The sequence below is a fragment of the Heteronotia binoei genome, chromosome 8 (genome assembly GCF_032191835.1).
Source record: "Heteronotia binoei isolate CCM8104 ecotype False Entrance Well chromosome 8, APGP_CSIRO_Hbin_v1, whole genome shotgun sequence".
NCBI lineage: Eukaryota > Metazoa > Chordata > Lepidosauria > Squamata > Gekkonidae > Heteronotia > Heteronotia binoei.
This window is the reverse complement of record NC_083230.1, coordinates 75,932,225-75,945,594: the sequence shown is the minus strand read 5'-3', so window position 1 is coordinate 75,945,594 and position 13,370 is coordinate 75,932,225. Positions and strand designations below refer to the sequence as shown.

At 42.4% G+C, this 13,370-nt stretch overlaps 1 protein-coding gene and 1 long non-coding RNA gene across 2 annotated transcripts; one reads left to right on the top strand and one right to left on the bottom strand.

Moving 5' to 3' along the window:
* Positions 1 to 1,673: 1,673 nt before the first annotated feature.
* On the top strand, positions 1,674 to 2,341 carry LOC132576276 (uncharacterized). Its single transcript, XR_009555747.1, has 2 exons — positions 1,674 to 1,732; positions 2,161 to 2,341. It is a non-coding gene; the product is annotated as an uncharacterized LOC132576276 (long non-coding RNA).
* LOC132576275 (matrix Gla protein-like) lies at positions 2,207 to 12,872 on the bottom strand. The gene is made up of 5 exons (XM_060245279.1): positions 12,678 to 12,872; positions 6,624 to 6,768; positions 5,139 to 5,174; positions 3,339 to 3,414; positions 2,207 to 2,582 (listed from the first exon to the last, which is right to left on the bottom strand). The coding sequence occupies exons 2-5, from the start codon at positions 6,682 to 6,684 to the stop codon at positions 2,447 to 2,449; spliced, it is 309 nt and encodes a 102-aa protein (XP_060101262.1). The 5' UTR covers positions 6,685 to 6,768; positions 12,678 to 12,872; the 3' UTR covers positions 2,207 to 2,446.
* Between the last annotated feature and the right edge of the window lie 498 nt (positions 12,873 to 13,370).

Sequence of the window (13,370 nt, the reverse complement as noted above, 5' to 3'; positions counted from 1 at the left end):
CCATTGTCTGGAGATCAGTTTTTACTCCAAACAATCTCCAGGTCCAACATAGAAACTAGCAACCCTACACCCCATGCATCCCTCCCTCCCTCTCTCTCTCTCTCTCTCTCCCTCTTGGGTGTGTTTAGCTCCAGTCTCTCTGCTTCTCTTGCCAGCTGCCATCTTTTTCTCTCACATGAATTGTCACCCTTTTCTCTTCCCCCCCAATGTGATTCCATTGTAAAATATTTCATTTTTAGAATTTTTGTAATCTGTTTCCCCTGCATAGTGAGTGCCTGTATGGAATCATTGCCCTTTAGGAAAGGAAAGGTCCCCTGTGCAAGCACCAGTTGTTTCCGACTCTGGGGTGACGTTGCTTTCACAACGTTTTCATGGCAGACTTTTTTTACGGGGTGGTTCGCCATTGCCTTCCCCAGTCTTTTACACTTTCACAAGCTGGGTACTCATTTTACTGACCTTGGAAGGATGGAAGGCTGAGTCAACCTTGGGCTGGCTACCTGAATCCAGCTTCTGCCAGAATCGAACTCAGGTTGTGAGCAGAGAGTTCAGACCACAGTACTGTAGTACTGCTGCTTTACCACTCTGCACCACAGGGCCACTTTTTTGCCCTTTAGAGGCAGGTGTTTTTAGAGAGTCTGGGTGAATAGCTACCTAGCAACAGGGAAAGGAAGGGTAGTGAACCCTAAGAGACAGAGGAAAAGTGGCTGTGGTATTCTACCCTGAGGGAGAGGAGAATTTCAAAGAAGTTCCAGAAAAGACAGCCTGTAGTAGAGTGAGAAGGGCAGCTTCTGGCACAGGCCTCTGATCCACAGTGTTTATGGGACTTCTGCTGCTAAGAGGAAAAGTTGAGTCTGTGGAGAACAAAGACTTTGCAAAATATCCAGACCATCCTGGAATTCATGTGGTAAACCCTGAAGACTAAAGAGACTTACTTCTCCTTTTGCCTCAACTTTGGGACTATTCAGAGTATTTATTATTAACATTATTTTGTTCAAGCTGTTTGTTTAAATGCAGTTCAAGTTTTGAATGAGACCCATACATGTGCTTTCTCTGTGGAATGGCCTGCCTGAGGAAGTCAGGAGGACACCCACCCTCCAATCATTCCCTGAAGGATATCTAAAATGAAGTTCTTCAAGAGAGCTTTTCTATAAAGATAGTAGGGCTATATTATAACAGAATTGTTCAAGAAGGCACTTTAAAAAGGGGAAAGGACTGTTGATTATACCACTGAGTTTAGGATGTATTATCAGTTTGCTGCACGTGTTAGTCTATTGTCATTTCACTGTTGCCTACTGGTGTTCTACAATTTTCCTTCATTATGTCCACACCCTGTATCCTGCCTAATATGCTATGCTCATTCAGATTTTGCCAATCCTAGTCCTAGTACATTGTTTATTCCATTTCTCCTCATACAGATTGTATCAACCTATACTGCACTTATTAGATGTCACTTCATATGGACTATCAGCCTTATCTGGTCCTATATCTACAGCATAATCTGAACAAAGCACTTCTGGATTTATTCAGTACCAACTGCTTGGATCGAGTGCTATCCTATAGGAAGTGGGAAGGTGGGCTATGAATCAAAAGAATAAAATAAGTATATGGGTCCTTGAGTTTGTAGACTTAGCAAAATTATCTCTGGATTTTCCCTTTGGCTGCATGTTATCCCCGTTTATAGCAGTGATTTTAACTGGATTTTCTTATCCACACCAATAAAAACCCACTGAAAGTGATTGCTATAATGCAATATCCAGTGATGAACGGATGCAGCCAAAAAGATAATAAAGGAGCCACTTGGGCAATGTGGCTGCCTGTCCATCCAAAAACACCTATACAATCTGTTTTTTTCTAGGTGTTTGTACACATGTATATGCAGGGAGGACAAGAAATTTCTGAGACACTGTTCCAATACACATTAAACAAATTCTGGGAAAGGTAGAAAGTGCTCAAAATCCTAATAAAATGTCTTTTTAACCCACCCATCCATGATTTCTGACTATTGTTTTGCCAGATCAGCTAAACCAGCACCCATAATGGGCCAGGCCAGTTCCATGTAAAATAGAACCCTCTGACTGAAGTTATATTCCATTTGCAATATTATGTTAGATCTTCTAAATTCTGAATTCCATGTGAGTGAGTACAAGTATTAGACACTAGGCCTCTGCCTGGAAGCGTCCCAAAGGAAACTGAGTTATAAACAAACTGTATCAAACCAGCTGTTTATTTCTTGAAACACCCATATCCTTCTTTGTCCAGCCACCACTACATCAGCATTGTGCTAATTAACACAGAATCTAGGAATCATTTGGCTACAGAAGAATTGAAGCAGCAGGTGGAATAACATACAATGGACAAGCAACTTAATACATTTCAGAGGTTGTCACTCTTTGTAGATACAGAATCCAGGCTCCAGGCCCTGGACATGGTGATTCCTGATGTTTCTCTAGCCCTTTCTCAGCCCAAAGAAACGCCTGTAGGCAGCAGCATAGCCATGGCGCATAGCATAACGCTCACAGGGATTGTAGTCCTCACAGATCTCCCGCTGACGTTCCTGGGGGGTCTTGTTGCGTTCTCTGATCCTGGACAGATGTTACAGAGAGGCCAGTTTAAAACAAGATCCAACAAAAAGAGCAATCAATTCACTCAGAGTGGCTGAGGTCCACCCTCAATTATTGTTAGACAGGCAAAATAGGAATAATATTAAAAATCCAGTGCAAGATAAGTTACAGAGGTATAAGAGGAATTATCTGGCATCCTGAAGGAATGGGATATGCAAGCACCTCAGGTATCAAAGGTACAGAAAATCTCTGCAGAGTCTTAACAGTCTGTTTTTACAGTTTGTTTTATGCAAATGCCTCTTTTATCAGGATGAGGCACTGAAATCACTGCCTGCAGGTGTAAATGTGTAAAAGGCCTCTAAAATCAGTTGTGGAGTGGGGGGGGGCAGGGAGAGATTTTGCAGCAAATCTCCTGATGATCCAAAAAAAGCTCATTCAGCAGCTGTCTGCAATGAAAAGTGGATCTTTCACATCATATACTGGCTCATAGTGAAAATTCAGCTGTGGCTCAGATCATGCAGATCAGTTGTGTGTTGGCACAAAGCAGCTGCACAACCATCCCGAATACTTTCACCAATATAAATATGACCACCAGCATTCCCCTTCTCATTGTATTTCCAGTCACTCTTTTAATCAGACCTTAGAGAGGGCTACAACACCCACCCTTTGTGTCATTTACCTTCCAAGGGATAATTGCCCTTCCACAAAGGCAGTGGCCAGAAGAGATGCCCTCCCACTCCTCATTCACATGCAATCCTAAATCCAGAGAGAACTTACCTTTCCTGTATAATAGAATTCTTTCTGGGCATAGTCCTCATGAAGTTGTAGGCATTTCTTCTGTTAATAAAAGGACCTGGTGAGAAGAATGGGTTGTAATTACTATATGTTCTGGAGATGAACTGAAGGCCAGCAGCTGTGTGCAAAATAAAATTCTCTGTCTAGAGAGCAAACCTAATTGGGTCCACTCTGAATCCATCTCAACTCTATTCAGTGGGGCTTACTCCCAAGTACCCTTAGGACTGCACCGCTAAAGTCCCATTGACATTGGGCACCTCGTTCATAATGGGCAACACTCTCAGCCTCCTCTGTTATCTTTATGCTATCCAGAATGATTAATGACATATTTTCCACAGTTTTCTACGGGGTCCTTCCAGATACCAACAAATGTGGGGCTTATATTTATTCATAATTGCATACTAGCACTAGCCCTGATAACTGAGCATCTGGAACCCATGCTATTTTACATTCTCCAGTTAGTACCCATGCAAAGGATAAAGCAAACTTCTCCTGTCATAATGGCACCATCCCAGGTCTTTCTCACTGCCCCGCTGTTGCTCCAAGGAAGGTAATATTTTTTTTCCTGAAAGCATGCAAATGCACACAAGCACACAATAATATTTGATTTAAAACCATTCCTCCTTCCCCAACTTCCTTTCTGGCCTTTCCTGCAGCAGAGTGAATAGCTGTCCCAACAATTTACCGATACTTGCCCTGTTCTCTGTCAGAAGAAGGATTTCTCCCCCCCCCCCCACACACACACCAAAAGCTAGCACCTCACCTCAGCACACATATTTGAATTTCAGAAACACTCCCTCTCCACCCTTCTTGTTTTCCCCTGCAGTGAACAAATCACTGCCATAAAACCACTTGTCTTCTCTTAACTAGAGAGGCAGTAACAACCAGCACCAGACAAACTTCAGCTGACCTTCCCGTTTGCCTGCTCCATCCTCTGCCAACCAGCAGAGAAGATTTTTTACAAAACAGCAGTTATTTTAATTTCAAAAGAGAAGTAAAATGGCAAGGTTTCCCGTACACACACACACCTCTCTGCAGCAAGGCTGAGGAGTTCCAGCCTTTTCTTTTGGGATAGATTTTAGTTTACCTTTCTCCCTCACAGGCTACTTGTCTACATCAAGGTATTTCTTACATGGTGGAACATTCAAATGCCTTATTGCTCCACACACATGTATTCTGAGCAGGAGCACACTTTCTGAACGTGTGAATCAACTTTCAGGAAGTCATTCTATCACAGAAAGAATGAGATCAGGAGCCTTGCTGAATCTTCTTACCATGCAAACTGCAACATATTTGGCTTCAAGTTCTGCTAGTGCTCCTGAGTTTCCTTATTTTAGCTCTTTTCACCCTCCTCTGAGAACTGTATCCATTTTTCTGTTCTCAGCAAGGTGTCTCATTGCAGTGTTATCCAAGCTGGGTTACAGACCCTTCGCCCCATGCCATGCAGAAGGCCTCATGATGGCTTTAGGCTAACTGCCATATAGCATCACAAATACGGTTGGAACAATATGGAAGAGAGCAGATTGTGCCAAAATGCAAATACTGGACAATCAGAGTAAGAACTTGACTGGACTGCCTGAAAACAGGAAAGTCATGGTGGAAGACTTCCTATTTGTCATTTCTGGAGCTTGGAAAAATGATTGCGAAGGAAGTGCACCTCTTATGAGACATCTCATGAGAAGACCTCTTATGACAAGATGAGTGGAAATGTCCTGTGGAAACCAAAAGTAAAATCTCTTAACAATTTCAGTGAGTCTGATAGTATTCTATATAGTTACTTACTTGCAAATTCATGTGATTCCATACTCTCATGGGACTCTGTGAAGGAGGGGGGGAAGGAAATAGCTTGTAAGATCATCATTGACAAAACAAGGAATTAAGAATGTAGGTGTAAGATCTAAGCATGTCAACCACTACTCTGTCTTGAAAGCTAACAAACCAAGTGCCTTTGGTCAGCTTACAAGCAGAGTTTGATATTTGTCCCTAGTATCTGGTAATCAAAGGCATACTGCTTTTGAACATGGGGGTGCCATTCTAAGCTATGATGTTTCTGGTATCCATATATGCTTCAGTCTGTAAGAGCACGTATGCTAGAAACTACCTATGGTAAATCTCTTCCACTATTAACACAGGTTGGTTGGTTGTTTTACCAAGTTTCAACAAAGATTAGCTACACATTACACATATACGAGTATTCAGCCAGAGAATATTAAGACTATATACACATATCCTTTCTTATCATAGGTTTCCAAATTCTAACTTTTCTTTCTCTCTAAATCTTTGATATTTTCAGTAAACCTATACACATTCTTCACTTTGTTCAACCACTCCCTTTTCAAAGGTAGCATCTTCTTATCTCAGTATTTTGCAAACACTAGTATTATTGCTGTAAAAAAGGTAGTTCAGTACAACCTTAGCCATTGGATGGAGACAACCACATCCAAACCATTATTGACAGTCTGCCCACTTAATAGACTTCTGTCTCAAATTTATCCTGTTCTTATATTTGTTTAGAAAGAGAGGAGAAAACCATAATCTATTTAAGAAGATACAGCTGGACCTTTCTAAGAAGTAAGTCCTGCCTCAGACATGTGTGCAATTCATCACCCCCAATATACAGAGCACCATTGTCTTTAATGGGCTTAGACTGGAGTAACTCTGCATAGAATTGCACTGATTGCACTAAATGGACTTCAGTCCCCAACCATGATATCCATTTGCCAAACATTTCCCAATCAGCCCAGAGTTTCAGCTCCTGTCTGATCATCCCTGATGCTTCACAAGAAGGGATGTGACTTTCTGGGCAAAAAGAGAGAGTTGTTCTTGACCCCAGTGGGTCATTCAAGAAGTATGACCAGATTAAACATAAATAATGCTTCTCATAAATGTATCCAACTGAGGACACTTTGAAACCCCAATGAGCATCTGTCATCTAGCAAACAGTGCATGAATGGAATATATCTGGGGAATGTCCACCTGATATTTCCCAAATGAACAATTTCTGTGTAAACAGTCATAGATAAGAGGATATGGCCTAACTTTCCCATCCCCTGTGGGGTTGCAAAGGAGCAGATGGATGCAAAGTATAACAGGGTCCGGCTTGAGAACAATGATTGACCAAGATGACTAGACTAGACCACAGTACTGATAAAGGAGCTCTGACAATGAGGGACATGAGAGTGATAAAGGCATGTCAGAAAGGGAAGGGGAGAAACTGTAAGGCCATCACATTAAAGTTCTGCTAGCAATTTTTAAAAAATCACCTACCATAGCAAAATGCTGCTGCCATGAGGACAGCCAGGAACGCAAAAATGATGAGGGTCCGCATCTTCTCTCTTTTCCTCCCTTTCTCCCTCTTTCTGCGTTGGTCTTCTCAGTTTCCACCCAAGGCCAGCTGGACTCTCTAGGCAAGCTGCAAAGTTTAGCAGTGCAGTGTTTGTTATGACAACAGCTGCTGAAGGCGAAAGAGCCAGATGTAAAGGCTTGAAGAAGGTAGGGACTGGCTGGCACTTGCCCTTTAAGGAGTCTGTTACAAAACACCCTCTATTAGTGGGTTAATCAGCCTTTGGTGGAATTGGGCAAGTTCCATCCCCCTCTCTTTCCAAAAAGGGAGGACCACAGTTGAAAAGGAGGTGAGCTGTTAATTCTTCACATTCAGAAATGTTGAAATACCACTGGAGAATGCCAAATATTAGCCACAGCACATGGCCTTGGGATCTAGCTTTTCCCAAACAGGGTGTTCCTTTCTCATTTTTCTTCTTATTTGCCTGCTCTTGCCATGCTAAACACAGAGTTTGTATTATGCTCCTCTTGAGTTTATCACAGCACTCGAGTAGAGAAATTATATTTTCCACATTCACTTCAGCCTTAACTTCAACTCATGTTCAAATGTTTTCAACTAGAGATGAAAAGAGGGGTATTCATCTGTCAAACTGAGGTAATCTTTCTGTATCCTATTCTAAGGTAACCTATACTGTTTATCTCAGAGCTCTCAGTAAAAGCTATCAAATATTTCCTCAAAGGTACGGTACATTCTTTCCCATTTGAACTAGCCTCTGGCCTGGTTCTCACTGAGGTGGTAAACTTGTGACTGGCTGCTAGCCCACATCTAGCAGGGAATCACAGGAATGACTATTTCTCCACACAGAACATTCCCTCCATGTAGAAAGCCAGGTAACAAGCAGTGCTTGTCAATGGTATTAGAAATGTGTAACTCTGCTTAGGATGGCACTGAAGGAGTTATAGCCCAGCCTCCTCTCCCAACTTGTTAGATTTCCATGTGGAACAGGGGAGGAAGGATGGAGTATTTGTATAAATCTGCACTTGCAGACTGAAGCAGCCCAGCCCAGGCACAGATCTGACGCCTCAGCAATGGCTGTCTGTCACCCATCAGAAGTGGTACAATGCATTCAGTGCCACTTTATTCTCTTGGACATGCAGATCAGGCTTAGATGGGACAAAGGTAGCAATGTTTATTCTTCAGATGTCAATAAGGGGTTAGGTCCTACTTTAACCACAAAACAGGTATGCAGGTAGAGATAAGAATCTTCTCTTAACTTCCACTATGACTGGAGCAGTTTTCTAAATATTAAGATGAATGTTTGGCTTGGGAGAAAAAAATGTGTGAATTGATGCAGTATAAGAAAGTAAATAGTAGGTTCAGTTTCCCTTACATGCATGGACCTTTTATCTTGGAACTCTTGCCACCATTTTAGACATGAATGGCAGAAATACAAATAAACAAAGACCCATCAATCCATGTAATATAATTTAAATAAACAAAAACAAAGAACCAAAGAACAAATAACACATAGCACGGGTAGATCCTAATTCACTGGACTATCTCCACAGGCTTTTGAGCTAAGAGCACTTAGGCTCAAGGCCAAGGGCATGTGCCCCTGGGCCAGGGGTAGCTAAACTTCCTTAATGTAAGAGCCACATAGAATAAATATCAGATGTTTGAGAGCTGCAAGACATGAACAACAGATGTTAGAGAGATGCAAGGGAGGGAGAATAGATAGATAGATAGATAGATAGATAGATAGATAGATAGATAGATAGATAGATAGATAGATAGATAGATAGATAGATAGATAGATAGATAGAAAGAAGTGATTTAAAGAGAAAAGTGCCTTCTCCGAGCCAGCTGACAGGGTGGTGGGGGCTTTGAGAGCCATAAAATATGTGTGAAAGAGCTACATGTGGCTCCCGAGCCACAGTTTGGCCACCCCTGCTTTGGGCACACCCAGATTTCAGTACCTGCAGAAAGAGCAGAAAACAAACTCAGCCCAGATGGTATGCAACTGAACGTCTACTAGTGTGCTAGTAAGTTCATCCCAGTTTCTTCCCCTGCCAGAGGGGATTGTCTTCCTCTCTCTCTAGGTTTTTACTTATGCTATCAATTTTACTATACCAGTTCCTCTTCAGTCACATATCCACTCTGACTGGACCTTGAGTTAATTGGATTGTGTCTTGTATTCCTTTGTACATCCTCAAGAGTTATACCTACTGCTGTCGTCTGTTGCACAACATGTCCTTTTGACCTCACTGTGTACCTTTTAAAAATTGCTTCTGTCGATACTTGTGGTAGGTATAGCTATCTGTTTAGGTGATCAGTCCAGGTGACTGACAAAGTGAGCTCTGCCCCACAAAACTTATGTCACAACAAGTGTATTGGTCAGGTGCCACATGACTGTTGTTTTTGCTAGTGGTATAAGGTGCCATCAAATTGCCACTAACTTATGGCAACCCCTCATGGGGTTTTCAAGGCAAGAAATGGTTTGCTATTGCCTGCCTCTGCACAGTAATCCTGGATTTCCTTGATGGTCTCCTATTCAAGTACTAACTAGGCTCCACTTTTCTGGCTTCCCAGATATGACAAGGCAGGCCTAGCCTGGGCCATCCCAGATACCTGTCTCAGATCTGCAGGCTAGACAGAGTCAAATCATAGTGTTCACCACTCACTTTGACTATAGATAGCAGGCCTGGACTTTTGTATATAGGTCAGTCCTGCAAACTGAAGGCTCAGAATTTTAAACCACAATCATGTTTTATATATAAATGCATAATTTCCCCCAAATTTATTACAATTGCATCACCAGTGGGCAGGGATTATTTTGTCTTGTCCAGCAGGAACTGATTTGCATATTAGGCCACACCCTCTGATGCCAAGCCAGCTGGAACTGCGTTCCTGTGCATTCCTGCTCAAAAAAAGCCCTACCAGGGGGCATGTAAAATTGGTGGGTTTTGACACAGAGTTAAAAGAGAAGGCATTCAAGTGTGTAGAGGAAGGACAAAAGGGTAGGGAAACTGTGCAAAGGGCCCTCTATTCTGACCACTGCAAGCTCTGTGCAGATCATCTCTCCACATGTCACACTCTCCACATGTTTTTAACGAAGAAGTTGTAGTAGTAGTAGAAGAAGACTGAAGATTTATACCCCACCCTTCTCCCTGAATCAGAAACTCAGAGCAGTTTACAATCTCCTATATCTTCTCCCCCCACAACAGACACCTTGTGAAGTGGGTGGGGCTGAGCGGGCTCTCACAGCAGCTGCCCTTTCAAGGACAACCTCTGCCAGAGCTATGGCTAATTCCAGCAGCTGCAAGTGGAGGAGTGGGGAATCAAACCCAGTTCTCCCAGATAAGGGTCCGCACACCTAACCACTACACCAAACTGGCTCTCTGGACAGAAAAGTTCAAGGAATTGCTTTTTTAAAAGAAAAGTACGCCTTTTCTTTTCAATGCATCTACATCTCAGGCTAAATAAGTAGATTCCATACTGCTCTATATTTTTGCTGGCCTTTTTGTTTTCCAAGCTGCCTGAACAAGAAAGTGGTATGTAAATGAATGAATGAATGAATAAATAAATAAACACTGCATATCATTTGGGTTCTAGCATGCCCACACATATCTCACACATGAAGCTGCAGAGGAGACAAAAGTTCTGTAGGCTGACTTGTCTCTCACAAGCTCAATACAAAAGCATAGTAGTTCCCAAATTCCCAGCCTGACCGACATCTTGGTGATTTTCCAGGAGATGCTGTGCCACAGTCACAGTTCATCTGTACAGACATACGGTCAAGTTTTACAATTGGGGGCAGGGGAAGGAGAAAACCTGAGTGCTGGCTTCATATCATCTTTTGCATTTTGTAATGAATATATAAACTTGATCTTGGGTGCTTTCTCAGTGACAGTTTAGAGGAGGGCAGGGACCAGAACTGAGCAGATTCCACCCTTCTTAGCTGGGGGGGGGGGTGCGGGGAGAGGGGGAGGAGAGCACAGAATGAAAGGAATGTTGAGTAAACTTTATTGGGATTAGGATTCCTAGAAACTAGGAATGTGCACATTTGATTTGTCTTTAACATAAAAACTACCAAAACACTTTAAGGCAATAGCGTCTGTGGCTTCACGCAAACCACTTGTAAACCACATTCAGAAAAGAACCAGCAATCCATTATGGCAGCCAAGTCCATCCCAAACAAGGCTTAAGACAGGGATCACCTTGCCAAATGGGGCATGGGTCACCTCAGTTCCTTCTGATCTGTGAGACCAGTTGTTCTGCTATTATTACAGTTCCTTAATATTGGTTTTTCATGTGCCCCTGTTGCATAGGGTAGGAATGGTGAACAGGGTCATCCTGGAAGCAAAAGTATGCACCATTATGGGAAACCCACCAGAGTTAGGTGAAAACCCTCACTGCTCTCTTTAGCAAAATATTTTTGAAGAGGGGAGTGTCCAGATCACATTGGGATTTGCAGAGTGCCCAGCCACTGCCAGGAAATAGTTGACAGCAAACTCATAGCTTGCTTCCAAGTTCTCTGAGCACGTGGCAAGAAACAGTAAAAGCAGAAAGAAAGAGTCCCTCTGTAAGAAATATTCCCCCTCCCCCCAGGGCTTATTTTTTTTCTCACTTTCAGTCCTTTGGCTCTTTGTCACTGCTGGCCTCATCTGAGGTTTAACAGTTCCTCTTCGAGATCTGTATTCCCCTGGAGGTCAAACCAGACACACTTGATGTATAAATGTTGATACCCATAACTCTAGTCTCTTGCCCCGGCTCCCCTTCCTTTCCTTGTTCCCCAGCCCCTTCATGAGTCAAATGTTTTTTGGTCTCTTTTAAGGAAATGTCCTTGCTTCAGTAAGGACTTGTTTATGTTCCATTGAGTTCAAATTTTGCAGAATGTGGATTTTATGAGTTTAGTGTATATCATAGTCACTCTGGCATCCCTAGAGCTCCGTATTGCCAAGAAAGGAAGGCTGAACTGGTAAGAGATGGATCATGAGCAGAAGGGATCAGGACTGAAGATTCAGGGTGTGGGGACAGGCCGGAAACAGATACTGAAATTCAGGTACCAGCAGTGAAGTCTGTCTCCTCTCTTCAGATAGCTGCTGTAATCTTTCTGTGCAGTCCCTCTTTCCAAACATGCTAGCAAAAGGGTCTCTCCACTGCCCCTGCTTCTTCCTCTCCAGTCTTTCTCTCTTTCCTCTGTCCCCACACAGATTGCCAGAATTACAGAACTGTTGATGGGTTTGTTAATGCCATGTTGTTATTATAAACCTCTTACCCACAAAACGCCTCACACTTTCCAAGGACAAATAAATTAGAGCTCAGAAAAGAGCTTCTAATAAAATAAGATTTCTGCAAAAAGTTCCAGCTTGCCTGGCCACAAGTTTTTATTAGCATCTGAGTGGCTTTTTATAGGCAAGCTGAAAAAATTCTGAATGTCATTATAACAACATCTAAAGAATTTTGCCATTTGTTTATGATAATTTTTTTTTTAAAAAAAGCTTTGTCAGAAAATGTCACTATTTTCATTTTTTATCTATAATTATGTAACCTAATTTCTCCAGAATTTCCTAGCTGAGACTAAGCAGTTTAGTTTTCTGTGCTGTTGTTACTACAGAAAAAGGAAACCATTTGGCAAAATAGAATATCCATCAATAATCAAACCTAGCTTCAACTGGAAGAGGGGACCAGGAATATTATTTATGTGAGTATTTAAATTCATGTCCTTTATATAAACAAATTATACATAGCTTATCTTCTAACAATTGAGATCAAGAATTTAAAAAACACCCAAAATCAGACCAGACCAGTTTAAAATCCTGACAACCCATCGCCAAGATAATCGTGCCTCTTCATTCTCAGCCTTGACTAGTTTACTTTCTCTCCAGTTATAATAACTACAACCCAGGAGTGAGCTTTGAGCACTTACCCATTCAGTCAATGACTTTGTATACATTGAGCTAAAAAGTACAACCCTGAAAATGTTACCATATTGAACTAATTAACAGCAGACTTTCATCAGGCCCTTGCATACTCACCGTAATGGGCTGGGCTTTCTTTTGAGTGCAGGCCCTGTCAGGTTCTCTCCTCCCAATATTCCTGTAGCCTTAGTGAGCAAAGAGGGACCCTTTTATTGACAACGAGTGACTCCTCCCTCTCATCGTCCTCCTCCAGTCTGCCACCTCTTTTCTAAACATCCCCCTTCCCTCACTCAGGAAATCAGAAACCTCAGGAAATTGAAGGAGGAGAGAGTGGGGGAGTAGAACGGACGCCGGTGGCTAATGGGGTCAAAGCCACATTAGGGAAGGAGGGAAGACAGCATGCCTGTGCCTAAGCAGTTAACCAGTATGGCCCTGAATGGGGGCCTTGAAAAACTGTAAGGGGTTCTTTCACTGGTGGCTGGAGAGACCTCCTCCATGCTTCCTTCAGCAATCAGGCCTTGTACAGCAGTGGAATGGTAGAGCAAGGCATTTTGGAGAAGGACAGATGCCCTTTCAACCCTGACAGTTTTGCTGGCATTCCTCAGTAGTAGAGAGAAGGATGAGTGAAAAGTACTTGGGTTCTCTGATTTGTTTCCCCCTTTGCTTCACAAAAGAGGAATGTTGAGGATGAAGTTAGGAAAAACAGAAGGACATATTTAAACTGAGTGGAAGTTCGGCAATGAAGGCAGCAGGCGTCTAAATTAGTTACAGGTGAATGGATACTCAGTTCAATCTGTTACATATGTATAA